The sequence below is a fragment of the Calliopsis andreniformis genome, chromosome 2 (assembly GCF_051401765.1).
Source record: "Calliopsis andreniformis isolate RMS-2024a chromosome 2, iyCalAndr_principal, whole genome shotgun sequence".
NCBI lineage: Eukaryota > Metazoa > Arthropoda > Insecta > Hymenoptera > Andrenidae > Calliopsis > Calliopsis andreniformis.
The window spans coordinates 10,650,872-10,676,628 of NC_135063.1; the positions used below are offsets into that span (position 1 = coordinate 10,650,872).

At 43.5% G+C, this 25,757-nt stretch overlaps 2 protein-coding genes across 7 annotated transcripts in view; both read left to right on the plus strand.

Moving 5' to 3' along the window:
- Window positions 1-1,624, plus strand: LOC143187122 (uncharacterized). Its single transcript, XM_076391123.1, has 2 exons — window positions 1-1,451; window positions 1,573-1,624. The coding sequence occupies exons 1-2, from the start codon at window positions 23-25 to the stop codon at window positions 1,578-1,580; spliced, it is 1,437 nt and encodes a 478-aa protein (XP_076247238.1). The 5' UTR covers window positions 1-22; the 3' UTR covers window positions 1,581-1,624.
- The window catches only part of Sls (sallimus), a 93,663-nt gene that overhangs the window by 52,204 nt on the left and 15,702 nt on the right, over window positions 1-25,757 (plus strand). The window contains exons 47-55 of one of the 6 annotated variants that reach the window (XM_076388118.1): window positions 1,702-1,806; window positions 1,911-2,099; window positions 2,182-2,395; window positions 2,471-2,540; window positions 2,666-3,556; window positions 3,868-3,934; window positions 4,366-4,419; window positions 6,462-15,392; window positions 15,925-25,458. In XM_076388118.1, coding sequence (XP_076244233.1) covers window positions 1,702-1,806; window positions 1,911-2,099; window positions 2,182-2,395; window positions 2,471-2,540; window positions 2,666-3,556; window positions 3,868-3,934; window positions 4,366-4,419; window positions 6,462-15,392; window positions 15,925-25,458 — 20,055 coding nt within the window. Of the gene's footprint in view, window positions 1-1,701; window positions 1,807-1,910; window positions 2,100-2,181; window positions 2,396-2,470; window positions 2,541-2,665; window positions 3,557-3,867; window positions 3,935-4,365; window positions 4,420-4,964; window positions 5,112-6,461; window positions 15,393-15,924; window positions 25,459-25,757 lie in introns of those variants that run through there. The other 5 variants (XM_076388167.1, XM_076388129.1, XM_076388150.1 and 2 more) reach the window with 5 other exon arrangements.

Here is a 25,757-nt window from a genome sequence, read left to right on the forward strand (position 1 = left end):
TCAGTCGGACGGGATCGATTGCATGCTGAGTGAGCCAGAGTGCAGCTTCTCGACGGACAGTCTCGACGATCGAGCGATCAGGGATGAAAGCTCCCAGAGAGACAGCTCGACGATGATCAGCGAGTTCTCGTCGACGAGAACGCTGATGAACATCGACGACGAAGGTAAGAGGTGCTTCGAAGAGGAAGAAGTTTCCCCCAAGGGATTCTTCTTGAGCAGAAGACACTCGGACTCAATGGATGTCGAACAGGAAATTACTTCGGAGTATTCTTGGGAGATGAACGTATCTGATAGGCAGCAGACTTTTCAGTCAGAGAAAACTTCTGAAGAAAATATTGAGGATGCCTCTGACCTGAAAGATAGTAAGTTGAAGACTAGAAAAATTATTGAAAAGGCTAAGTCTGAGAAGATCGGTAAAGAGACGAAGAAGAGGGCTTCTGAAGAAAAAGGTGCAGCGAAGAAAAGTGCAGAGTCCAAGATGTCGACTACTGTAACTGTGAGAGTGAAAAGGGAAGCAGTTGAAACCTCGAGTACGACAGCCAGTAATCAGAAGGCGAAGTCGCAAGTTTCAAAAAGTACGACGCCAAGGAAGTCACCCACATGTTCACCTATGAGAATAAGGAGCGTCATTGGCTCTGATGCTAGCTTGAAGACTAGGTCACCTTCTCCAAAGAGCGGAATATATTTGAAGGTATCCGAATCTCTGGGGAGTGAGAGACAGAGGAACCTAAAAATAAGTAAATCTAACTCTCCCTCGCCTACAAGATCAGACAAATCGAAACAGTTAAGTTCTATTGATAAAATGACTGGGTCAAAGGTGACCAGAGGAAATAGATCGAAGGAAGAAATCAACGAGAACACTGTCGCTAGTAGAGCAAAGAAAAGTGTGGAAAGTGCTTCAACAGGAAGCAAAGAATCGATGGAATTACAGAGAACTGAAAGAAAGAAAAAAATTGTCTTAGATTTCGACGAGTTTCCGCCCCCGAGGTCAGAGAAAAAAGCGCAGGCTCGAATGCACTCCGATTTTCTGAATATTCCTGAACCTGGCTTCTTCCTGTCCCCCATCGAGGAGAACAGTGAAGCATCCACCGGAAGTGGTCACAGTAAGATCCTTCCTGAGAACCATGGGAGATCAGTGGAGGTCATGTTGGAATTTGATCATGCTAGGAAGTATCACACCTATCCAAAGTCTAGAATCCCAGTGGCGAGGTCGTCGAAAGAGCAGAGATTTGGGAACCTGATGATGGACCCAAAGATGTATCCACTGGAGCCTAGGGAAATTGATCTAGAGGCTTTCCAGCAGTTACATACCGCAGATAGTCAAGAGGAACTGCAAGAATTTTTGTTATTGGAGAGTCAATGTAGCGGAAACCTTGGATTGGCTGGAAATATGTCGACATCCGAGATGTCCAGCGAACATCACAGTGAGGATGAAAGAGGCACCATGTCAGGTATTGTTGTGGACTTGCTAACAATTTGACATTTTTTTTTTTAATCTAGTTGGAAGTGTTTTATTTTGCATGTATATTTTTTCTGTGTGTTCATTGTTTTCTGTTTTTTCTGGCTAATCAGATTACTGACATTGGTGTCACGCTAGTCACGTAATCATCAATCAGGGGACCAGGTAATTTATTAGTAAGGAAGCTTATCTTTTCTTGGGAATTAGTTTTTTAATTAACTTGCCGCGGTATTAATTTTCAGCCACGCAATCTGTACCACGATTCATTCAAGAGATAACGGACGTTTATGCGAGGGAGGGTGAACGCGTGATATTCGAGTGCTCTTATTCAGGAAATCCTACTCCAGGTACGGTGAACTCATTTTTTAGTTAAAAATCTTATTTGCATATTGATGTAATCTGGTACAATTAATTTAATTTTCTTTTTTAATTTTTTTTTTTAAATTTACAGACGTTGTGTGGTTAAAGAACGATAAACTGATCAAAAACACGGAGAACCTGAAGGTGCGCATCAACGATGAAGAGAGGAAAACAGCGGTGGTTATCCAGCACGCGACAGAAGAAGATGACGCTACTTATGTCTGCAAAGCTACCAGCGAAATCGGCCTGGCAACCACGAAAGCCAGACTGCACGTTACAGGTGAATATATTAGTGGTAAAATACTAGAATTAATGAAATAAAAATATTTTAAAAATATTCGATTGTTCCTTGACAATCTTAGATATAACGGGTGAGACGAGGTTCATAGACGAAGAAGAGATCGTCGAGGAGAAAGTAGTAGAAGTTAAACCGAAGGAGAAGCCACATAAGAAAAAGAAGCCAGAGCTGAAGAAAGCTAAGACTACAAAAGAAAAAGTAAAGGGAGAACGTGTTACGGTGGACAAGAAGGAGGTTCACAAGGAGAAGGTGACTCCTCAAGAACAGCCTGAAGAGAAGTTAGTAGAATTATTTATTATTAATTATTCTTGTACAGGTTCTGCGGATATTTTCATTCATTCATTTGTTTTCAGAAAAATCGTCGACATCGAGGAAACTCAAATACTCGAATCGACTGAGATCATCGAGGAGAAACCCACAGAGGTAATCACTCACCACCATTACTCCAACTTAATCTTCTAATTTGCATTAGACACTTACCATCATATTTGAATTTGTATACTTTTTCCATTTACCTTCCACAAACAAATAATTTATTAATAATACAGGTGTCTCGGGCAAAGAAGATAGTACCAATTCAAGAACCAGTCATGACAGAAGCAACAGCATCCCTGAAAAAGATCGACGATCAGAAGCCTCGCGAATTGGCACCAAAGCCCGAGGAACGTGCAAAGAAAGTAATAGAAGAACGTGAGGGGGTGGTAGTCATCTCAGAAATAACCACCGAAGACATGGCGCCCGATTTCATGGTAGAATCGCTGGTCGACCGCGCTGAGATAACGTCAGAGACTCTGCAGACCGTCTCTGTATCGGAGGTGCACACAGAAACTAGCGTGCAAGAAGTGAAGCGATTAGAAACGAAGCAGAGGAAGGCGAAGAAGACAGTGATAACAGAAAAAGAGATATTCGAGGAGAAGCCAAGAGAGGTGGTCATCGAGGAGAAGCCAAAGAAGAAAAAGAAGACTGACAAAGTGAAGGTGAGAGACGAAGTTACCATCGAGGAAGTTGTGCAGAGGCAACAAGAGAATATCGCAAGAGAAGTGGAGGAGATCATGGAGGTCCTCCACGCCAAGGAATTCGGTCCTGGAGAGGCTCCTCTTCGAGAACTGGCCACTATTGGTTTCCTGGTCAGACAAGGCGTCTCTGTTAACGAGATCAATGAAAGTCTGTATAAGACTGACAACTTCCCTGCTTTGAGGACTCCAGAGGCACAGAATGCTCTGGTTCAGCTGGTAGAGAGAGAGGGACATGGTCCTCTGATCACTCAAGTACTTACAGAGGAAACTACCACCGATGAAAGCGTTGTGGCTGCCACCGTTGGTTTCCGCGCCTTCATGAGGATGATCGAACTGCAACACGTCACTGTGGAGGAGGTGCTCACGCACTTCGCCCCAGAGGACTTCCGGCCGCGTGCTTGGGAAGTTACAGAGGCCACGGAAGTAAGACATATGTTGTTTGTATTCTAGAAAATGCATAGAATAATTTCTTTCAACTTTTAAGCGAATAGATGTCCTTATTATTGACTAGTACTACTGGCGATCCAAATAAACTCCTTATAAGTACATTAAATTATTAAAGTTTGATAACTTTTTTCTTTAAATATTTTTTAAGACAGTAGAGGGACTTCCTATGTCTCAATTCTCAATAGAATTAGAATACTCATGCCCATGAAATTGATATTTTATTTATAGAAAATAGGCTGTACTTTACTATTTCGAATACTCCATATTTTAAGAGAAATCTTCTTCAGGTTGAAACGGAGGAACACGTCACGGAACGGGTGGATATCGTCCGCAAAACCGAGGTCCATGTCATGGGTAAGTCGAGACTGCGTGATGTGAGGTTTCAAGTAAAAATAAAAGAAACGCGACAGCAATTAATAATCTACGGACTTGCAGCATTATGAGTCCATTGCAAACTCTTTTTCCAGACTATAGAAATTTTTTACTTTGGTGTGTGCTTGCGTGGCTGCCTTATACACTTATAATTTGTACATTTTTTTTAATCTGTAAATATTTCGCGGCTTCACAGCTGGATATAAAAATCGAATGAGCATGAATTTTTTTGTACATACGTATATAACCACTAGCGAATCATTTTGATGTATATTGTACATTTGTTTTTTTGATCGAATAAAACGATTTTCTCGCAATGTGCCATAACATTCCATGTGTGTCTTTCGTCTTTTTTGGTGTTTTGCCTCCTATTCCTGAAACTTCCACGAAAACGAAAGGTTTTTTGATTGCAGAGAGGAGGGACGAAAGAAAAGCCGTCCGCACGCAGGATATTCGAGACATTAAAGGTTTGAAGCAATGTGTTTCGGTGCATTCGATTAACGAATGGGGAGCAATATTAATAATATATCTTGTTATATCTCCGAGATAAGCCTCAGTGTCCGAACAGTCGACACCACATCAAAATGTCTTAGTATTTCCACTTTTCTTCAGTATTTTCTCTGAATCTTATTAGCATTTCAATGTTCAACATTCCCAAGCTTATATTAAGAAATTTTTTATTTTTATACTTTAATCATTCAATACTTTTAAATTTATTGTTACGTAAAAACTAAATGTTACTAGTTTGAAGATTTATTATATAGTGACTTATACTGAATGTGGTAATTCTGAACGGATACCAAGTTCATCATTCATCGTTTCGTTTAGAATCACGAGCTTGAAGATCATCTAATTTCTTAATGAAGACTCATCTCGCGTTTAGCTCGCTCACGCCGACTAATAGTTTAGAGAAAAAAAGTGAAAAATAAAGAAATAGATTTGCAAAGTATGCGCGTATGCTGATCACACGATACGGTCTCTACGTAATGATTGTATTTTATTATTCTTTCAGATGCATGAAGCTTTACTTGATCGAATAATAGCAGTAAAAAATTTTCTGCTTAAGCCGCTATGCTTTCCACGCGCCGTATCCCTTTGGTTCTAACGTCCCTTTGACTTCCTGTAAATTTGATCAACCTACCCATAAATAATCGCAATCCAATCCAGTATCCAAACTCAACGCTTCGTGTTTACGAGCCTCGCGCTGTCTAACGCAGTTTCGATGTAAGTAGAATTTCATTTGCGCTTCTGTTCACGTGTGTCATTAAGTTTGATAGTAAAATTCTCATGAGTTTTCGCTGCATCATTCCATTAGTTTAAATCATTCCTCGTATATTGAATTTTTTAAGGGAACCATGAAATAATTCTCTCGTTGAAGTGACTTTGAATTTGAGTTTTATACATAACAGGAATTAAATTAGTTAGTGATTTATGTTTAGGGGCTATGTCCCTCTATGGTGTTTAATAAACCCCATCACTAGTTATAATTTTTTGACTTCGGGTTTTTACATCTACATAATGGGGGGAATATCTTTGAGTGATTTTAGACGAAAGTAATGGTCATTTTAAAATTTATTAGCACAAGAAGGCTCACAAACGAGAAGAATGTAATATTTCATGGTTTCTAATGCATATAGGTATATGGTTTTTCGACACTTTTTAGTAGCCATCATTGTTGAATGCAATTTGTGGTTTTCACATGCAATTTGTATACTTGTTACTGTTACACATTCAAATTACACACTCACATAAATATATTTATATAACAAATGGTAATGAGCGATTAAAAGAGAGGTTGACTTTTTCTGTTTATTTTTATTTGTTTTATTAGCCAAGCACGATGTGTAACAGACAAGCATCTCTTTTCTTTTGTGTTCATGTTGGTTTGACTTCTGGCCGGCCTTTTTCTTAATTTTATTTATTCCTTTATTTATTTGTCAGTATTACTACACAATATTTACACATGCACTACTTGATATTAAACAACGCATGCCCTAGTGCCTGCGACTCTGCAACACCGCACTCTGTATACCGCAAAACATTCCAGAGACATCGTAATTCAATCTTCAGTAAAAATACAGTATTTCCCTTCTCGTACATTTTGCAAACTCAGTCGTGATCAAACACTTAATTGTTCACCAATTATACAATAAAACGGCGATGTACGATACCTTTGGAAGCCGCGTAGAAACCGATACACCGCTGTTCACACTTTGTTCGCTGTTCTCCAGCATCCACTTTATTTTCATCCCTTTTTCTTTAATTTTTGTTTTCTTAATCTCCACAAAAGCTCGTTCGCACTGTTCGTAGGTGGTTGAATCTTGTTTCGTTGAAAGCACGAATTCTTGTCTTTAGCAAGTCGCATCCGCTCAAGTGGCTCGTCGCATGAAGTCTGAAAAGGAATGGTTTTGTTGTTCCACTTTACTAGCGTATGCGAAAGCGAGAAGCGTGGTGGCCGTCGTGCACACTCGCGTTGATTCACACGAAAATTCTCACATACTTTCCACAGAATACGAGGACACACGGCAGGCACACACAACACTGCGCGAACGAAAAGACAGAAAACCGAGGGAACAGATCGAAGAAAGAAAGGAAGATAGGGACGAGGGGGTTCAGGTTGTAGAGATCGAGGAGGTCGAGGAAACGGAAAAGGAGAAGAGGAAGCGAAAGGACGTGGAGGAGGTCGAGGAAGAGATTGAAACGGTAGTCGTTGAGACAGACAGGAAGGGCAGGCTGACTCAAAAACAAAAGAAACGCGATGATTTAGAGAAAGAGGTGGATGTAGAAGAGGAAGAAGAAATAATAGAAAAGGTCAGGAAAGAGTTGAAGCCCAAGCGGCCACAGATTGGTCGTGACGAGGTTGAATTAGAAGAGATCGAAGAGTTCGAAGTGAAGGAAGACAAGTCTATGCCATCTATCGTATTAAATGTATCCAGCCAACGCCACCAAGTGGTACCCCTAGATCGTACCATCGAGCAAGCTCCTGGGAGACCTGAACTGGAGAAAGCAAAGTTGACGATGGATGTTATAACTCCTTTAACAGAACACTTGGTACCAGTCCAGGAGAAAGAGATCGATGATATTAGCCAGATCAAGCCAGTCGAACGCAAAGCATCCCTTTCGATAGCACCAGTGGAGCCCTATTCCACCACAGAGACAACTGTTCAAGCCTCCACAGGTGAATTTTCAGACACCTTCAAGCCGACATCTTATGAAGCTACACCTGCAATTGTCCCATCAGAAGGTATAGTTGTCAGTGAAACGCTGACCAATGACGCAGGTGTGTCAAGCTTGGCTATAACCAAACAGGAGCTGAGTAGGACAGCAGACGTCAGCGTGACTCTTCAGGAAGCCACCACTGTCTATGAGACAATGGTTAATCAGAAGGAAGTACCAACAGAAGACTTTGTGTCCCCCATGGCTGTCAAAGCTGAAGACACCATCTTGCCACAAGTTGGACTCTCTGTGTATGAAGTACAAGAAGGTTTAGCCGAAGACAAGCTAGAACCTATGAAGACTGTACCCACTAAGCCTAGAGTCAACGTTACTGCGGTTGAGCCACTAGTTGTCGAGGAGGTTCGTGCAGAAGATAAGCCAGGAAAGTATTATCCTGAGTTGATAGTTCCTACTGAGATTGCCACGCAGACTATAATATCGCAGAAACAACGAGTCACTGAAGAAATGCATGCTCCTGAGAAGGAAGGGGAGTATGTGCCAGGAAAGCTGCCTCCAAGTCAAAAGGCACAGGTTGGCATCTCCTATGGTAATGAGACAGCTATTATTCAACAGGATGTGATCCAGGAGAGCGAGGGAGTGTTTGTTTCGGAACGAAAAGTGGACACATTTGAAGCTACGACTAATGTTACTCTGCTAGAAGGAGTGTCAGTGTCCACTGTTCAGACCCAGGACACTGAAGCTGATTTAACCATAGAGGAGACGAAGCAGGTCGTAGCTGATCTAAACATCATCGAAATTCCATCTGCTGTGACGGTGGAGACTGTGCCCTCTGAAAAAGAGAGAGATTATCAACCAGGCGAGAAGCCAGCAACGAAGACAGCTGAAACATCGATATCTTCATTGGAAATTGGATCTATCTCGAGCACTATCGTTCAAGAGTCTGAAGGAATCTACCAACCAGATCAAAAACCAACTAAGATGCTGGCTGAGACATCCATCAGGCCAGAGGAGTATGTGCTGGTGTCAGAGGTCCAGACAGCAGACTACCCATCAGACTTCAAAGAGGAACTGAAGTATGTTCAAGAAAGTGGAACAATATCTGTACAGCTAACAGAAGCAAAGGTGGTTCAAGAGACTCTGACCCACGACCGCGAGGAAAAAATGGAAGAAATGGTTAAACCTGAAGAACGTATAGTGGAAACCAGCTACGACGCTGTCAGAGGCGTCGAAGTGTTCCAAACCACTTCGATAGAAAAAGAAGCAGACCTGAAGGTCTTCGAGATGCCAGAATCTCACAAAGGAAAGACAGTACCAACGCATCCAGTTGTCTCATTGGAAGTTGAGATGACGCAGCCAGAGGACAATCTAGGAGAGGTCACTAAGGAAGTTCCAGCGTCTGGCATTGCAAAGATAGAACCCATTAGCTTACAGGAGACAGTCGTAGGTGAGACTGTGGTAGCCGAGGACCTAGCTCCAGTGCAGAAGGACAAGGTTCCCGAGTCCAAGGTAGCTGAGATTGCTATGGATGAGATTGAAAGTGTCCATACCACCATGGTGATCGCTAGTGAGAAAGAAGCTGAGTACACTGAGATTTCTGAAGTGAAAGGAGCCTATGCTAGCACGGAGTTCACGACGCAAGTGGCCACAGAGGTTGAAGAAGTTAGAACGCATTCTCCAACAGGAGAATATGTTCCAGAAGAGAAACCTGCTTCAGGAGTAGCTCAACCTTCGCATGTTCCCCTGGAAAGTGTTACTGTAGCGATGCAGGAAATCGCAGAAAAGGAAGATGTGTACAGAACTGACGTGAAACCAGACGGAAAAACAGCAGTTGTAGAATTGACAGAACCTAGACCTGGTGCCACTGTGTTAGAAGTGATCCCACACGATCGTGAAAACGTCTACAGCCCTGATGCCAAACCACAGGACTACACAGCTCAGCCTCTGGTGTCTGGCCACACGGTTGCATTGAAATCGGAAACACTGGTTGAGCAAAGCGCTGCTGACATGAGTATCGATCAGCCCAAGTCAGGAATAGCCATTCCTCAACGTGACGCATTGGAAGAACTAATTGTCACCGAAACTAACATTGCTGAGACGGAGAAGATTAGAGAGGCCGATGTTCTGCCAGCTGTGCAAAGCGCTGACGTAGAGATTTGCTCGAAGACAGAAAAGCTTACAGTTACAGAAGTTATGAGTGTCCTCCAGGAAGAAAAGCTCGACGTTGAGGACCAGCCTAAAGAGAGAACAGTCACTTTGGGTATCACGAGTGGCCATGAGGTAGCTGAGATGCAGGAGACGATTCTTGCGAGTAATATCAATATTTTGAAAGAAGAGAAGGCGAAGGAAGAACATGCTAGCCAACAACAGAGTGGTCTGGAAGTCGTTGAGCAGACAGAAATTTCAGTGTCTGAGAAGGAGTCTCCTCTGCAGGAAGATGTGAAGCCTGATACCAAGAAGGTTGATGTCGTCTTTGAGCAAGGAGAAGGTATAGTTGTCGGTATGACCTATCCTGAGGACAAGGAAGGAGTATTCACTGGACAGGAGAAGCCTAAGGGAGTGGAAGCTACTGTGGACATTGAGACACAGGGAGTTGCTTCCAAGTTTGAAATTCTCAGTGATACTGGCTTAAGCGAGCTGCCAAGTGAAACCATCCCAGAAGCCAAACCAAAGACTACGATACTGCCCATCGAAGCAGCGATTGCCGAAGAGGTGCAAACAAGAGAAACTGAAGCACCATTTAGTGAGGTTAAGCCTACAGACAAGAAAGCTACTCTTGAGTTCGTGACGGGAGAGGGTTTGATTGTCTCAGCTGTGACGGCTGAGGACAAAGAGAGTTCTCTACCAGAGGCGGAGAAACCGGAAACCAAGTCTGCCAGCTATGACATCCCAACTCATATAGTAGCTCAGGCTAGTGAAACCACTGCTACTGACAATGTAGGCGAATTCAAGCGCGAAGAAACGACCACTGCAACAGCTACTACTGATCACATCACCTTCCACAGTGTGATAGCGTCTGAGACCGCTCCTGGTGACTTGGAGAAGCCAATGGAGGACTTTGTTCAACCTGACACGAAGGTAGTTGACGTTTCCTTCGAAGAAGGCATTGGAGTCACAGTGACTGAGACCATAGCTTCAGATAAGGAGAAGGAGTACTTCAAGAAGCTAGAGATCCAAGGTGAACAAGCTACTCTCAGCTTCGATGCACATAAAGTTGCGCAGCTAATGGAGGTCACACCAGCTGCTGTCTCTGGAGATCTAACTGTACCAACACCTGCATCTTTCTCTGCGAAGGAAGAAAGATTGCCATTTGAGAGCATTGTGCAGACTGAGACCATAGTAACAGAGACTGAAAAGGAGTTCACTGACAAACCAGTAATTACCAACAAGGCTGAAGTATCTGTCAGTGAAATCATCAGCGCAACGACCACCACTGAAATCCCTGCTGACAAGGAAGACATTCTTCAAATTCCTGAAAAGCCATCTGAGAAACAAGCCAGTGTACAGTTTGCTGGCCACGTGATTGCAGAGAAGACTGAAGTCACTGTAGACTCTAGTGCAGGAACATTGGAAGAGCTGAAGCCAGTGTCTGCTTCTGCAGTGCCATCGAATATTCCTCTTGAAGCTGTGATCAGCTCGGAAACGCAAGCTACTGAGGCTGAGGGACTATTAACCAAGGACAAAACGCCTCTGCAAGCCCTTGCAGATTTATCTGTGGTGGAGGAGCAGAGCATACAAGTGTCTACAGTAATTTTGGAGGACAAAGAAGAAGAATACAAAACCAAAGAACTACCTGAGATGAGAACTGCAGGCAAGACTTTGGAATCTGGTCACGTTGTCGCTGAGACTACCATGCAGGTGGTTGACTTCAGCACAGGTGATTTTATGGAAGAAAAACCGTCTCAAGCTACAGCCATGCCAGAGCATATACCATTTGTACCACTGATAGAGTCGCAAACTGTTGTCCAGGAAAGCGAGGACAAGTTCGTTCCAGGCCAAATGCCAGAGGATAGAAAAGCAATTGTGGACCTTGAAGAAGGAAGAAATATAGTGACAGTAGCTCAAGTGACTCTCGCTGACAAAGAATCACTTTATGTAGCTGAGGAACAGCCTTCGAAGCACGCAGCTTCTGTTGGCTTAGATACCACTCATGCTATCGCTGAGACGACAACCGTCTCCATTGAAGACTCTGTTGCTGAAGTGACCATAGAAAAACCGGATACAAAGAAAGCACAGTCAACTCAGGAAGTCTATCAGAGTATCACAGTGACAGAAGATATCGTCCAAGACCAGGAGAACATCTTCGAGGGTAAATTCAAGCCAACTGTACAGACAATAGATGTGTCTATAGAAGAAGGTAAGCGTGTCACTACTGTCACGGAAGTTAGCGTGGCTGACAAGGAAGACGTGCTGAAGACAGTCCAGGAAGAGAAAACTCGATCTGCAGTTCCAGCTATTGTTTCTGGTCATGAAGTTCCAGAGATGTCAGAGGTTATTCCGGAACAGAGTACAGGAGAGATAGAAATCGTGAAGCCAGCGACAGCTACTGCTCAAGTAGGCCAGAAGCCTTTTGAGACCATCGAGACGACAGAGCAGATCTTGGCAGAGAAGGAAGTGGACAAGGTTGAAGAAATAACCATGCAGAAGACCAGCGCTCGCGTGACAGTAGATGAGAATAGGTTCATCGCTATCACAGAGGCTACCACTACCCAGGACGTAGAAGCTGAGTTATCAGAAATGAGGAAGCCTCGAGAAGAGGTAGCGAAACCAGCAATGGAGGGTAAGGAAGTTGCAGAACAGATGGAGGTCAATTTGAGAGAAGGACTCGGAGAGGTTCCTCAAGCACCACAGCCAGCAACTTTCGAAGCGCACCCGACACAAACAACACTAGAAAGCGTTGATATCAGCGAGACTGTTCCTCAAGAACACAGTATGATATTCGAAGACAAACTGAAGCTGGATGAACACAGCGCCAAAGTTAGCTTCGTAGAAGGAAAGAGCGTCACTGTCGCTCAAGTCATCACCCAGGATAAGGAGGATACCATGACAGTGCAGAAGTATGAAGAAAACAAGGCAGAAGTGACGCTGACGAAGGTTGGAATGGACGTCGCTCAGACAGCCCAGGTGTTCATCGATCAGAGCACTGGATCCGTTCAGCCGCTGGAGAAACACGAGGTTAAGGCTCATCCTAAGCAAGAAGCTTTGGAACCCATCATTGTTGAAGAGACTCCAAGTGCTGAGAGTGAAGGTGTTTTCGACAAGTACCCTAAAACAGTTTCTTCTACCGCTGTGCCAACGTTCGAAGAAGGCCATGGATTGTCTGTGACAGAAGTGACATCAGCTGAGGTGGAATCCTTGTTGAAAGAGAAACAGTTAGAAGCTTCGCAGACAGCCACCAGTACTATCATCACAGAACGCAATATCCTAGAAACGACCATGGTAGAGTCTCGAGTAGACGTTCCAGATAAGGTCAAAGAACTAAGCATGCAGCCTCAAGTGGCTACTCCTGGTCAAGACACCTTCGAGAGTATCATTGTCAACGAGAACATAGTTGAAGAGAGCGAGAAGACCTTCGAAGGAGTATTCAAACCTCAAACCCAGAAAGCAGACATTGACATCGAGAAGGTGAAGTCTCTTCAGGTCTCCGAGACGATCACAGAAGACAAGGAGACTGTCTTCGATGTTGCTCCTAAGCGCGAGGAAGTGAAAGCTACTCAGGACATCAGTCTTCTTGAAACTATTATGGGATCTATGGTAGAAAGCATACAGAGCATCCAGGAGATTCAGGAGGAGAAGCGAGTGTCTTCCCAAGCGACCATGACCCAAACAGTCATAGAAACGGCAGTGAAGACGGAAACAACTGTGGGTGAGCGTGAAGAAACCTTCGAAGGGAAGTTTAAACCAGAAGAGCAGAAGGGTAAACCCCAACTTGAAGGACTGAGCACTGTCACAGTCACCGAAGTGGTTTCCAATGAAATCGAAGACGTTCTGCCAGCAGCAGTGGCTCCAAAGGAACAACAAGCTCAACCTAGCCTGACTGGCAGAGAGGCTCCTGAAGTTCTGCAGGTCATCACTGCAGCTACCACTGAAACTTTCGAGAAAGTAACTCAACTGAAGGAACAACAAGGCACAGTGGAAGTAGAAGAGATGACTTCCGTAGCAGTGAGTGAAGTAATATCTAACGAAGCAGAGGATATCTTGACCCTGAAAGCTGCTCCCAAAGATCAGAAAGCAGATTTTAATATTCTGGGCAGAGAGGCTGCAGAAACGTCTCAAGTGACGACTATAACTGAGGCAGAAGACCTCACGCTGTTACGACCTGAAGAACAGAAAGGAAAACCAAAAGTGGATGAACTGACACCTTTGACAGTCTCACATGTAATCTCTGGTGAAGCAGAGGAGGCAATGCCTGTCCCTGAAGTTCCAAAAGAAAAGACAGCTCAGCCCAGCTTACTGGGTAGAGACGTCGCTGAAACCATGCAGGTACTGACAGTAGCCAGTGCTGAAGAGCTAGTAGCACCTAAAGCTCCCGAAGAACAGAAAGGTAGGCCACAGGTAGAGGAACTGGCGCCTCTCACTGTTTCACAAGTAGTTTCCCAAGAGGCTGAGGACGTACTACCTACACCTGAAGTACCTGTAGAGAGAGAAGCACAACCACAGCTGATAGGCAGAGATGTAGCTGAGACACTGGAAGTGTTGACTATGTCCAATGTAGATACCTTAGCTGAGGCTAAGAAGCCTGGAGAGCAGAAAGGAGTTCCAGGTCTCGAAGAATTTGTATCTTTGTCCGTTTCACAGACAGTGTCCACTGAAATGGAAGATGTGTTACCCAGCCCAGAAGTACCAACCGAGAAGGTAGCTCAGCCTAGTCTATTTGGTCGTGACGTGGCAGAGACCATGCAAGTGCTAACAATGATCAGCGCTGAAGAACTGACTACAACTCGGGCGCCAGAAGAGCAAAAAGGCAAACCAAACGTAGAAGAATTAACCTCCTTGACTATTTCTCAAACTGTGTCGCATGAGACAGAAGAAACTCTGGAGAGTCCAATGGCTCCCAGCCAGGTCACTGCCAAACCAGCCCTATCAGGAAGAGAGGTTGCCGAAACCAGTCAGGTTCTCACAGTGTCCAACGTGGAAGAACTGGAGAAGCCTGTACTCCCCGAAGAACAGAAAGGAAAACCGCGACTAGATGAGCTAACTTCACTAACAATCTCCCAAGTGTTGTCCCATGAACTAGAGGACACGTTACCATCACCTGAGAAGCCAAGCGAGAAGATTGCTCAACCGCAGATGACAGGCAGAGAGGTGGCAGAGAAGACAGAAGTACTGACAGTCACAAACGTCGAGGAATTACAGAAACTTGAGAAACCAGAAGGACAGAAAGGAAAGCCTGACGTGGAGGAGTTGAGCTTCATCACCGTCTCTGAAGTAGTCTCTACTGAAGCAGAGAAGGAACTTCCAACTCCAGAGGCACCCAAAGAACGTAAGGCGTTGCCACAGATGTCTAGCATAGAAGTAGCAGAGACCTCAGAGGTCCTGACAATGACTAGCGCCGAGGAGCTTCCCAAACCAAAGGCTCCAGAAGAACAGAAGGGTAAGCCACAACTGGAGGAACTTCTGTCACTATCAATCTCAGAAGTTGCGTTCGGCGAGGCAGAAACGGGTCTCCCAACACCTGACGAGCCAACAGCACAGATGGCTAAACCAAGTCTCCTGGGCATCCAGGTTGCCCAGACATCCCAAATCATTCCATCCTCCGCTACTGGAGAATTACCAGAATCAGCGAAACCAGAGTCCAAACAGGTGGTACCTGAGCAAATTCCATTCGAAAGCATAGAACAATCACAGCCAGTTCCCCAGGAGAGTGAGAGTGCCCTGGTGGTAGAGAAACCGAGTAAACCAGCCACAGCTGAAGTCTCCTTCCGAGTGTCAGAGAGTGTCGAGGTGATACAGGTGACCGCCACAGAACAAGAAGCTAAGGAAGTAATAAAAGGTGTGGCGAAGGAGGCCTCAGCTCAGCCTGATATTGTCAAACGAGAGGTGGCCCTAAAGACTGAAATACAGCCTGAGGACGTGGCGTCCGAATTCAAAGTGACCAAGCCAGAAGGCAAGACTGCTAGGGGTGTAGAAGAGATTCAACAAGGTGTTATTGTGACCGAACACCTGACTGCTGGTGAGATAGAGTCAGAACTGCCCGAGTCTGTAATACCTTTCGCGAAGTTAGCGAGCGTTTCGATCGAAGCCGAGCACCTGGAACAAGTTGTGGGTGAGTATTCTTGCTATCAACGTATGCGATTGCCAGTGACGGGACGGACGGGAACGGTGACGGTTAGGGCGACCTGAGGACGCAATGACGATGGTCGGGTAATGTGGGAGAGAAAGGAATAGGGGACAAATGATGTGGAAAAGCGATCTTGGAACGAGAGGTTCATAAATGGAGGTAGGGTTGTATAGGATTGAGGTGATATAGAGGGTAGGTGAAAAAAAGGGACCAAGGTAGGTATGGACATGTCACACAGAATCAGACACGATCGAGACATATATCACAAAGCTACGTACACACAGGACACACAACAGATCATACATTGTCGAGGAACCAAACCGTGTTCTATGATTTTGTATGTTTTAAGAGAGACGAGTATTTAAAAGGGTTCAACGATATACGCAAAGGCACGATCCGATCGTGGAGATATTGCGATTAAGTGAGAAGTCAAACCAAAAAAGAAAAAGAAAGTTAAAAAAGCACCTACTGCCACTACACGTTAATCATGTTACACTTGTTCTTGTATACATTTCAGAAACCACAGAAGTACCAGCGCAACAACATGACATTACAATCACACAACACACAATAAAACACGATACGCCACTGCAACAGTCGATTGAATCTGATACAGAGGTTACAGAAGAATATACAACGAAATTCAGGCGCGGAAGTAAAGATGATGAAACTGCAGCAGTTAAGACGAAGAAAACGATTATTAGAAAGAAGAAGCCTAGAACAGGTTCTGAAGAAGACAATGTCGTCGTCATTGAGGAAGAGCTGGAAGATATTAAGTCGAGCATACCATCGATACCTAAGAAACAATTCATGCCGATAGAAGAAGTAACAACAACTGCAGACATTGAAGAAATAGTACCTACAAGAATAGACGAGGTTGAAGAAGTGAAGGAAGAGAAAGTTGATATACAAGAAGTCGAGGTTCAGGATACGATAGATGCTAAAAAGGTTACGAAGAAAAAAGTCACTCGTAAACGAGAAAAAGCTCAGGAAGTGACGCAAGCAACAACTGTAGAGGAAGAAGAAGTACCAGTGACAAGTATAATAAAAGCTCCTGAAGAAGAAACAGTGGAAGAGATAGTAACTCCATTACCAGTGTCTGAATACGTTAAACCATCCGAAGTAGAAGAGGTCCGTGAACAGGTGACAGTTACCCAAGAGGTAACAAAAGAAGGAAAACCTAAGAAGACAACCAAGAAGAAGATTATCAAACGTAAGGGTCAAGGACAGCAAGTAACTGAGGTGGTGACTGTTGAGGAACAAGGAAAAGCTCCAGTAACAACAGTAACTGAGGGACCTGTTGAAGAGGTAGTTGAAGAAATAATAAAACCACTACCTGTACCAGAATATGCTACAGCTACTGAAGCAGAAGAGGTACGTGAGCAAGTAACAGTGACTGAAGAAGTTACGAGATGGGGTAAACCGAAAAAGACTACGAAAAAGAAGATTATTAAGCGCAAGGGTCAAAAACAGCAAGTAACTGAGGTGGTGACTGTTGAGGAACAAGGTAAGGCTCCAGTAACTACTGTCACTGAGGGACCAGTGGAGGAGATTGTTGAAGAAACGATAAAACCACTACCTGCTCCAGAACGTATTAAGCCAACCGAAGTAGAAGAAGTACGTGAACAAGTAACAGTCACTGAAGAAGTTACTAAAGTAGGAAAACCAAAGAAGACTACTAAGAAGAAGATTATTAAACGTAAAGGAACGGAGCAACAAGTAACCGAGGTAGTAACTGTAGAAGAAGAAGGAAAGGCCCCAGTCACGACAGTAACAGAAGGACCCGTAGAAGAGGTGGTGGAAGAAGTAATACATCCCCTACCTGCTCCAGAACACGTTAAACCAACAGAAGTGGAAGAGATTCGTGAGCAAGTGACAGTGACTGAAGAAGTTACTAGATGGGGCAAACCAAAGAAGACTACGAAGAAGAAGATTATTAAGCGCAGAGGTCAAGAACAGCAAGTAACTGAGGTGGTGACTGTTGAAGAACAAGGAAAAGCACCAGTGACAACAGTAACTGAAGGACCTGTAGAAGAAGTGATTGAAGAAGTTATAAAACCACTGCCTGCTCCTGAACGTGTCGAACCGACTGAAGTTGAAGAGGTGCGAGAGCAGGTTACAGTGACAGAGGAAGTTACCCATTTGGGCAAGCCGAAGAAAACGACAAAGAAGAAAATAATCAAACGTAAAGGAAAGGAACAGCAAGTAACAGAAGTAGTCACTGTGGAAGAGCAAGGCAAGGCTCCTATAACAACAGTTACTGAGGGTCCAACAGAAGAAGTAGTAGAAGAAGTGATTAAACCTTTACCTGCACCTGAACGTATAAAACCAACTGAAGTTGAGGAAGTTCGTGAGCAAGTAACAGTAACTGAAGAGGTCACCAAGCTAGGAAAACCGAAAAAGACTATCAAGAAGAAAATTATCAGGCGAAAAGGAAAGGAACAGCAGGTGACTGAAGAAGTTACTGTTGAAGAGCAAGGAAAGGCTCCAGTGACAACAGTGACTGAAGGACCAGTAGAAGAGGTAGTCGAAGAGATAATAAAACCTTTACCTGCACCTGACCGTGTAGAACCAACTCAGGTCGAAGAAGTTCGTGAACAGGTGACAATAACTGAAGAGGTTACTAAATTAGGTAAACCAAAGAAGACAATAAAGAAGAAAATCATCAAGCGTAAAGGTAAAGAACAGCAAGTAACGGAGGTAGTCACTGTCGAGGAACAAGGGAAGGCTCCAGTAACTACAGTTACTGAGGGTCCCGTAGAAGAAGTTGTTGAAGAAATAGTACAACCTCTACCTGCGCCAGAACATGTTAAACCAACAGAAGTGGAAGAAGTGCGTGAACAGGTGACCGTAACAGAGGAAGTTACTAAATTAGGGAAACCGAAGAAGATTACCAAAAAGAAAATTATTAAGAGGAAAGGAAAAGAACAGCAAGTGACAGAAGTAGTCACGGTTGAAGAGCAGGGCAAAGCCCCAGTCACAACAGTGACTGAAGGACCTGTAGAAGAACTGGTAGAAGAAACAATACAGCTTCTACCAGCACCAGAACGTGTTAAACCAACAGAAGTCGAAGAGGTTCGCGAACAGGTGACAGTGACAGAGGAGGTTACTAAACTAGGCAAGCCAAAGAAAACTACAAAGAAGAAAATTATAAAACGTAAAGGCAAAGAACAGCAGGTCACTGAAGTGATCACGGTTGAAGAACAAGGCAAAGCACCTGTGACTACAGTGACTGAAGGTCCAGTTGAAGAAGTAGTGGAAGAAACAATATCGGAATTACCTATGCCAGAGTTTGTTAAGCCAACTGAGGTGGAAGAGGTACGTGAACAAGTAACAGTTACTGAAGAAGTTACTAGAGAAGGTAAACCTAAGAAAACGACAAAGAAGAAAATCATTAAGCGTGAAGGCAAAAAACAGCAGGTGACGGAAGTAGTAACAGTCGAGGAGCAAGGAAAGGCACCAAAGACAACCGTGCATGAAGGTCCTGTAGAAGAGCTGGTTGAAGAGACTATTAAACCGCTCCCAGCACCAGAACGTATTCAACCTACAGAAGTAGAAGGTGTACACGAAGAAGTAACAGTCACTCAAGAAGTAACTAGAGAAGGCAAACCCAAAAAGACTACAAAGAAGAAGATCATTAAACGCAAGGGAAAAGAGCAACAAGTGACAGAAGTGGTAACGGTTGAAGAACAAGGTAAAGCGCCAGTTACAACAGTGACTAAGGGTCCAGTAGAGGAAGTAGTCGAAGAAACACTGAAACCGCTACCATTCCCAGAATTTGCTAAACCATCTGATATCGAAGAAGTTCGAGAGCAGGTAACAGTCACTGAAGAGGTCACGAAGGAAGGCAAGCCAAAGAAAGTTACTAAGAAGAAAATTATTAAACGCAAAGGAACAGAACAACAAGTTACAGAAGTAGTTACTGTGGAAGAACAAGGAAAAGCACCTAGGACAACTGTCAAAGAAGGTCCTATAGAAGAACTAGTTGAGGAATCGATAAAACCTTTACCAGCACCTGTACACATCAAACCAACAGAGGTTGAAGAAGTTCGCGAACAGGTTACAATTACACAAGAAGTAACTGAGGAAGGCAAGCCTAAGAAAACAACAAAGAAGAAGATTATTAAACGTAAAGGCAAAGATCAGCAGGTAACAGAAGTGGTGACTGTCGAAGAACAAGGCAAAACTCCAGTGACAACGGTGACTGAGGGTCCAGTAGAGGAGGTGCTCGAAGACATTCTGAAACCTCTACCTGCCCCTGAATATGCAAAACCATCTGAAGTAGAAGAAGTAAGAGAACAATTAACTGTCACTGAAGAAATCACTAAAGAAGGCAAGCCAAAGAAGGTCACGAAGAAGAAAGTTATCAAACGCAAAGGAAAGGAACAGCAAGTTACCGAGGTTGTCACAGTCGAAGAACAAGGAAAGGCTCCTGTTACTACAGTCACTGAGGCACCTATAGAAGAAATAGTAGAAGAAACTATAAAAGAACTCCCTGCTCCGGAACATGTGAAACCATCTGAAGTAGAAGAGGTCCGTGAACAAGTGACAGTCACAGAAGAAATAACGAAAGAAGGCAAACCTAAAAAGACAACTAAAAAGAAAATAATTAAACGTAAAGGGCAGGAACAGAAAGTTACAGAAGTAGTTACTGTAGAGGAACAAGGCAAGACACCAGTGACGACTGTAACAGAAGCACCTGTTGAAGAAATAGTCGATGAGACCGTTACGATCTTACCTGCACCAGAATATGCCAAACCATCTGAAGTGGAAGAAGTGCGTGAACAAGTGACAATTACAGAAGAAGTAACTAAAGAGGGTAAACCAAAGAAGACTGTCAAGAAAAAAGTTATCAAACGCAAAGGAAAAGAGCAACAAGTAACAGAGTTTGTGACCATTGAAGAACAGGGTAAAGCTCCAGTGACAACCGTAACTGAAGCACCTCTTGAAGAAGTAGTTGAAGAGACAATCACAGAAGTACCTATTCCAGAATTCGTTAAGCCAACTGAAGTGGAAGAGGTACGTGAACAAGTAACAGTTACTGAAGAAATTACCAGAGAAGGTAAACCCAAGAAAACGACAAAGAAGAAAATCATTAAACGCAAAGGCAAAGAACAGAAGGTAACGGAAGTTGTAACAGTCGAAGAAAAAGGAAAAGCACCGGTAACAACTGTTACCGAAGCACCAGTGGAAGAAGTAGTCGATGAAACTGTTAAAGCTCTGCCTGCTCCTGAATATGCTAAACCATCAGAAGTTGAGGAAGTTAGAGAACAAGTCACAGTAACCCAGGAAGTCACAAAGGAAGGTAAACTCAAGAAAACCACCAAGAAGAAGGTTATTAAACGAAAGGGTAAGCAACAACAAGTTACGGAATTTGTTACAGTTGAAGAACTAGGAAAGACGCCAGTAACAACTGTATCTGAGGGTCCTGTTGAAGAAGTGGTCGAAGAAGAAGTGAAACCACTGCCTGCACCAGAATATGTCAAACCTGTAGAAACAGAAGAAGTTCGCGAGCAAGTTACTGTTACTGAAGAAGTCACAAAAGAAGGCAAGCCTAGGAAAACTATCAAGAAAAAGATCATTAAACGTAAAGGCAAAGAGCAACAAGTAACAGAAGTAGTGACTGTCGAGGAACAGGGAAAATTACCAGTAACAACAGTGACTGAAGCACCTGTGGAAGAAGTTGTTGATGAAACTGTGAAGGCACTACCTGCCCCAGAGTATGCTAAACCATCTGAAGTAGAGGAAGTTCGTGAGCAAGTCACAGTCACGCAAGAAATAACCAAAGAAGGAAAGCCTAAAAAGACTACTAAGAAGAAGGTCATCAAACGCAAGGGTCAAGAGCAACAGGTGACCGAATTTGTCACAGTTGAAGAGCAAGGCAAAGCTCCAGAGACAACTGTAACTGAAGGCCCCGTAGAAGAAGTAGTAGAGGAAGAAGTGAAACCGCTACCTGCACCAAAATACGTCAAGCCAACTGAAGTAGAAGAAGTTCGCGAACAAGTGACAGTCACCGAAGAAGTTACTAAGGAAGGCAAACCTAAGAGAACCACCAAAAAGAAGATCATAAAGCGTAAAGGAAGAGAACAACAGGTCACTGAAGTGATCACAGTTGAAGAACAAGGAAAAGCTCCTGTCACAACTGTCACTGAGGCACCTGTTGAAGAAGTGGTCGACGAAATTATCAAAGCATTACCTGCCCCAGAGTATGCCAAGCCATCAGAGGTTGAAGAAGTGCGTGAACAAGTGACTATTACTCAAGAAGTCACTAAAGAAGGAAAACCTAAAAAGACGACCAAGAAGAAGGTTATCAAACGTAAGGGTCAGGAGCAACAGGTGACCGAATTTGTGACAGTTGAAGAGCAAGGCAAAGCTCCAGTGACTACTGTAACTGAAGGTCCTGTAGAAGAAGTAGTAGAGGAAGAGGTTAAACCACTACCTGCACTAGAATATGTCAAGCCATCAGAAATAGAAGAAGTACGGGAGCAAGTAACTGTGACAGAGGAAGTAACTAAGGAGGGTAAGCCGAAGAAAACCACCAAGAAAAAGATCATTAAACGCAAAGGCAAGAAGCAACAAGTTACTGAAGTTGTCACAGTCGAAGAGAAAGGAAAAGCTCCAGTTACCACTGTTACTGAAACACCAATAGAAGAAGTGGTAGATGAAACTGTTAAAGCATTGCCTGCCCCTGAATATGCGAAACCATCAGAAATTGAAGAAGTGCGGGAACAAGTTACTGTTACCCAAGAAGTCACTAAAGAAGGTAAGCCCAAAAAGACCACCAAGAAGAAGGTTATTAAACGCAAGGGCAAAGAACAGCAAGTTACGGAAATTACTACAGTTGAGGAACAAGGAAAGGCTCCCGTGACAACTGTTACTGAGGGACTTGTTGAAGAAGTGGTTGAGGAAGAGGTGAAACCTCTACCTGTTCCAGAATTTTTCAAACCTACAGAAGTAGAAGAAGTTCGTGAACAGGTGACTGTAACGGAAGAAGTGACCAAGGAAGGCAAGCCTAAGAAGACAACCAAGAAGAAGATCATTAAACGTAAAGGCACAGAACAGCAGGTGACTGAAGTCGTAACTGTTGAGGAGCAAGGAAAGGTTCCAGTTACAACAGTAACTGAAGCACCTGTTGAAGAAGTTGTTGATGAAGTTGTGAAGACACTTCCTGCCCCAGAGCATGCTAAACCATCTGAAGTAGAAGAAGTACGCGAACAAGTCACTGTGACTCAGGAAGTTACAGAAGAGGGCAAAACTAAGAAGACAACTAAGAAGAAAGTCACCAAACGTAAAGGAAAAGAACAGCAAGTCACAGAATTCGTTACTGTTGAAGAGCAAGGTAAAGTTCCAGAAACTACAGTCACAGAAGGTCCTGTGGAAGAAGTAGTTGAAGAAGAAGTAAAGCCTTTGCCGACACCGGAGTACGTTAAACCATCTGAAGTTGAAGAAGTACGCGAGCAGGTCACAGTTACTGAAGAAGTAACAAAGGAAGGTAAACCTAAGAAGATCACCAAGAAGAAGGTAATTAAACGCAAAGGAAAGGAACAACAAGTGACTGAGGTTGTAACTGTCGAAGAACAAGGAAAAGCTCCAGTCACAAGTGTCACTGAAGCTCCTATTGAAGAAATAATTGACGAAACTGTGAAGGAACTACCTGTCATAGAATTTGGTAAACCAACTGAAGTAGAGGAAGTTCGTGAGCAGGTCACTGTCACTCAAGAAGTAACCAAGGAAGGCAAACCCAAAAAGACTACGAAAAAGAAGGTGATTAAGCGTAAAGGAAAGGAGCAACAGGTCACAGAGTTCGTTACTGTAGAAGAACAAGGTAAAGCTCCAGAAACAACTGTCACTGAAGGTCCCATTGAAGAAGTAGTAGAAGAAACTCTGGAAGAGCTACCTGTACCAGAGTTCGTGAAGCCTATCGAAGCTGAAGAAGCACCTGAAGATGTCACTGTCACGGAAGTAGTCACGAAGGAAGGTAAACCAAAGAAAGTCAAGAAGAAGGTTGTGAAACAGAAAGATGTACGCGAGGAAGTCACAAAAGTAGAAGTGGTTGAAGTTCCAGAAGCACCAACTGAGGAGTCCAAGAAACCTGTTAAACTACAGCGTATGAAAGTCACCAAAGTCGAGGCTACGAAGCTTGAAGTACAGGAAATTTCCTTAGACAAACCTCAATTTGCTCAAGTTAAATTACGCAAGACACCTACTGTCAAGCGTCCAGAAAAGAAGAAAGAGAAGTTACCTCGTGTCTTACTTCGAAGCCGTATCACTCCCCATGAATGGCCTCCTGCACTGAGACACCTAAAAATTACTGAGTTTGAACCAAATGAAGTTCAGAATGGTATCCTATCTCGTAATGTTGAAGAAGCTGCAACCTTGCCGAAACCAAAGAAGAAGAAGGTGAAACGCTTGGAGAAGGAAATAGCCAAGCTGGAGAAACTAGACCAAGAATTTGCTGAATTAAAGAAGGAGCTGCCTCTAGAAAAGATCGAGGAGCCGTTGCCAGAGGAGAAGCCTGAGAAGAAGGTGAAGAAGAAGAAGAAGCCTGAGGACAAAGTTAAGGAAGCCTTGAAACCTCAGTTGATGAAGATTAGTATCAAAGAACAGAAACCAACTAAGCCAAAGATCGACGAGCCTGCTACTCCTCTCTTCGCTCAGATCAAACTGAAGAAACCTCGCGTAACTCCGAAGAAAACTGACAAAGAAGAAACAAAATTCCCGAAGATATTGTTACGTAGTCGTATAATCGACCACGAATGGCCGCCTTCCATTAAATATCCAGTGATAAGCACTTTAGAACCGATCTACGTACAAAATGGAATATTATCTCGTACAATGGAAGAAGCCTTAAAATTAAAGAAAATCAAGCACAAGAAAGTAAAACTTTCCGAGAAGGAGCTAACGGAATTGGAGAAGCTAGATCAAGAATTTGAAGAACTGAAGAAGGTTCCATTAGAAAAACCTGAAGAAATAACACCCTATGAACGTAAACCGAAACCTGAAAAGCCTGAAGAAGAGAAACCAAAGAAATTAAAGATAGGCAAAGGCAAACCTCGGCCAACAGAAGAAGAAGAAATGGAAACCGTTAAACTGAAGAAAATACCAGAAAAGGCTCCAAGTGAACAAGAAGAACTGGCCCCAGTTCCCAAACCAAAGGATGAAGTAGACAAGCCTCAGAAAGAGAAAGAAGAGAAAGAATATCCTGAATTGAAACCATTTGAACCTTACGACATAGACATCGCCGAAGTAGAATTAGAAGAACTCGAAAAGCCAGAGTATCCTGAACCAGAGAAGAAACCAGGCAAAAAGGTTCCTACCAAGAAACCCAAAAAGGAACGCAAGGCACCAGATCAGGAAACTGAGGCTGTCCCTATCGTTCCTGGCGTTCCAAAACCAAAGGAGCCTGAGGAAGAAGAAGAAATCAAGAGAAGAATTCCTCAACGCGAGGCTCCGCCTGAGGAACCGGAAGAAATTAAGCTGAAACCATGGAAGAAACCCAAAGAGCAAGAAGAAGAAGAGAAGAAACCCGAAGACTATATCAAGTTCGTTCCAAAAGACGACGACATTGTCGAAACTGTTGAAATTGTTACCACTGTGGAGGAAACTCCTGATAAGAAAAAGCGAAAGATCAAGAAGAAGAAAACCACGACGAAACGTGGAGATGAGAAACCACAGGTTGTCGAAGAGACAACCGTGGAAGAGGAGGGCGCAGAGCCTGTGGTTACAGTCGAGGAATTCGAGGAAGAGAAACCGGAGGCTGTGCCAACTGCGATTATCGAAAAGCCCGCGCCTGTTGAAGAAATCAAAGAAGAGATTGTGACGAGCGAGATCGTCACCGAGGAAGGAACAAAGAAAACGCTGCGGAAGAAACGAGTAACGCGGAAACGCGAAGGTAAAGAGCAGGTCACTGAAGAGGTGACTGTCGAAGAAGAAGGTAAAGCACCAGTAACAGCAACAATAGAAATCCACGAAGACACTACACCAGAATTACACGAAAAACCCAAACACAAAAGACCGATTAAACCCAAAGCCGATGAGAAAGTACCGGAAGGTAAGCCCATTTCTTACGTATTACTATCACCATTACGTACAAGTAGACGATTACAAGATACGTTACATAATCTCTTTACCTGCTGCCCATACGATGTCTATGCCTATTACAGTAACAGGAAACAAAGACATGATCGACAAACATACTTTATACTTATTCTACTGTATACAGTTACCATGTGCATATTCGATTTATACGCTTTACATTACCTTCGTCAATGGTTTGTGAATTTCCCACGAGCTTACCACCGATAGACGTGATGCATTTTGTGATCAGATTTAAAGCATTTTGTTCTCATT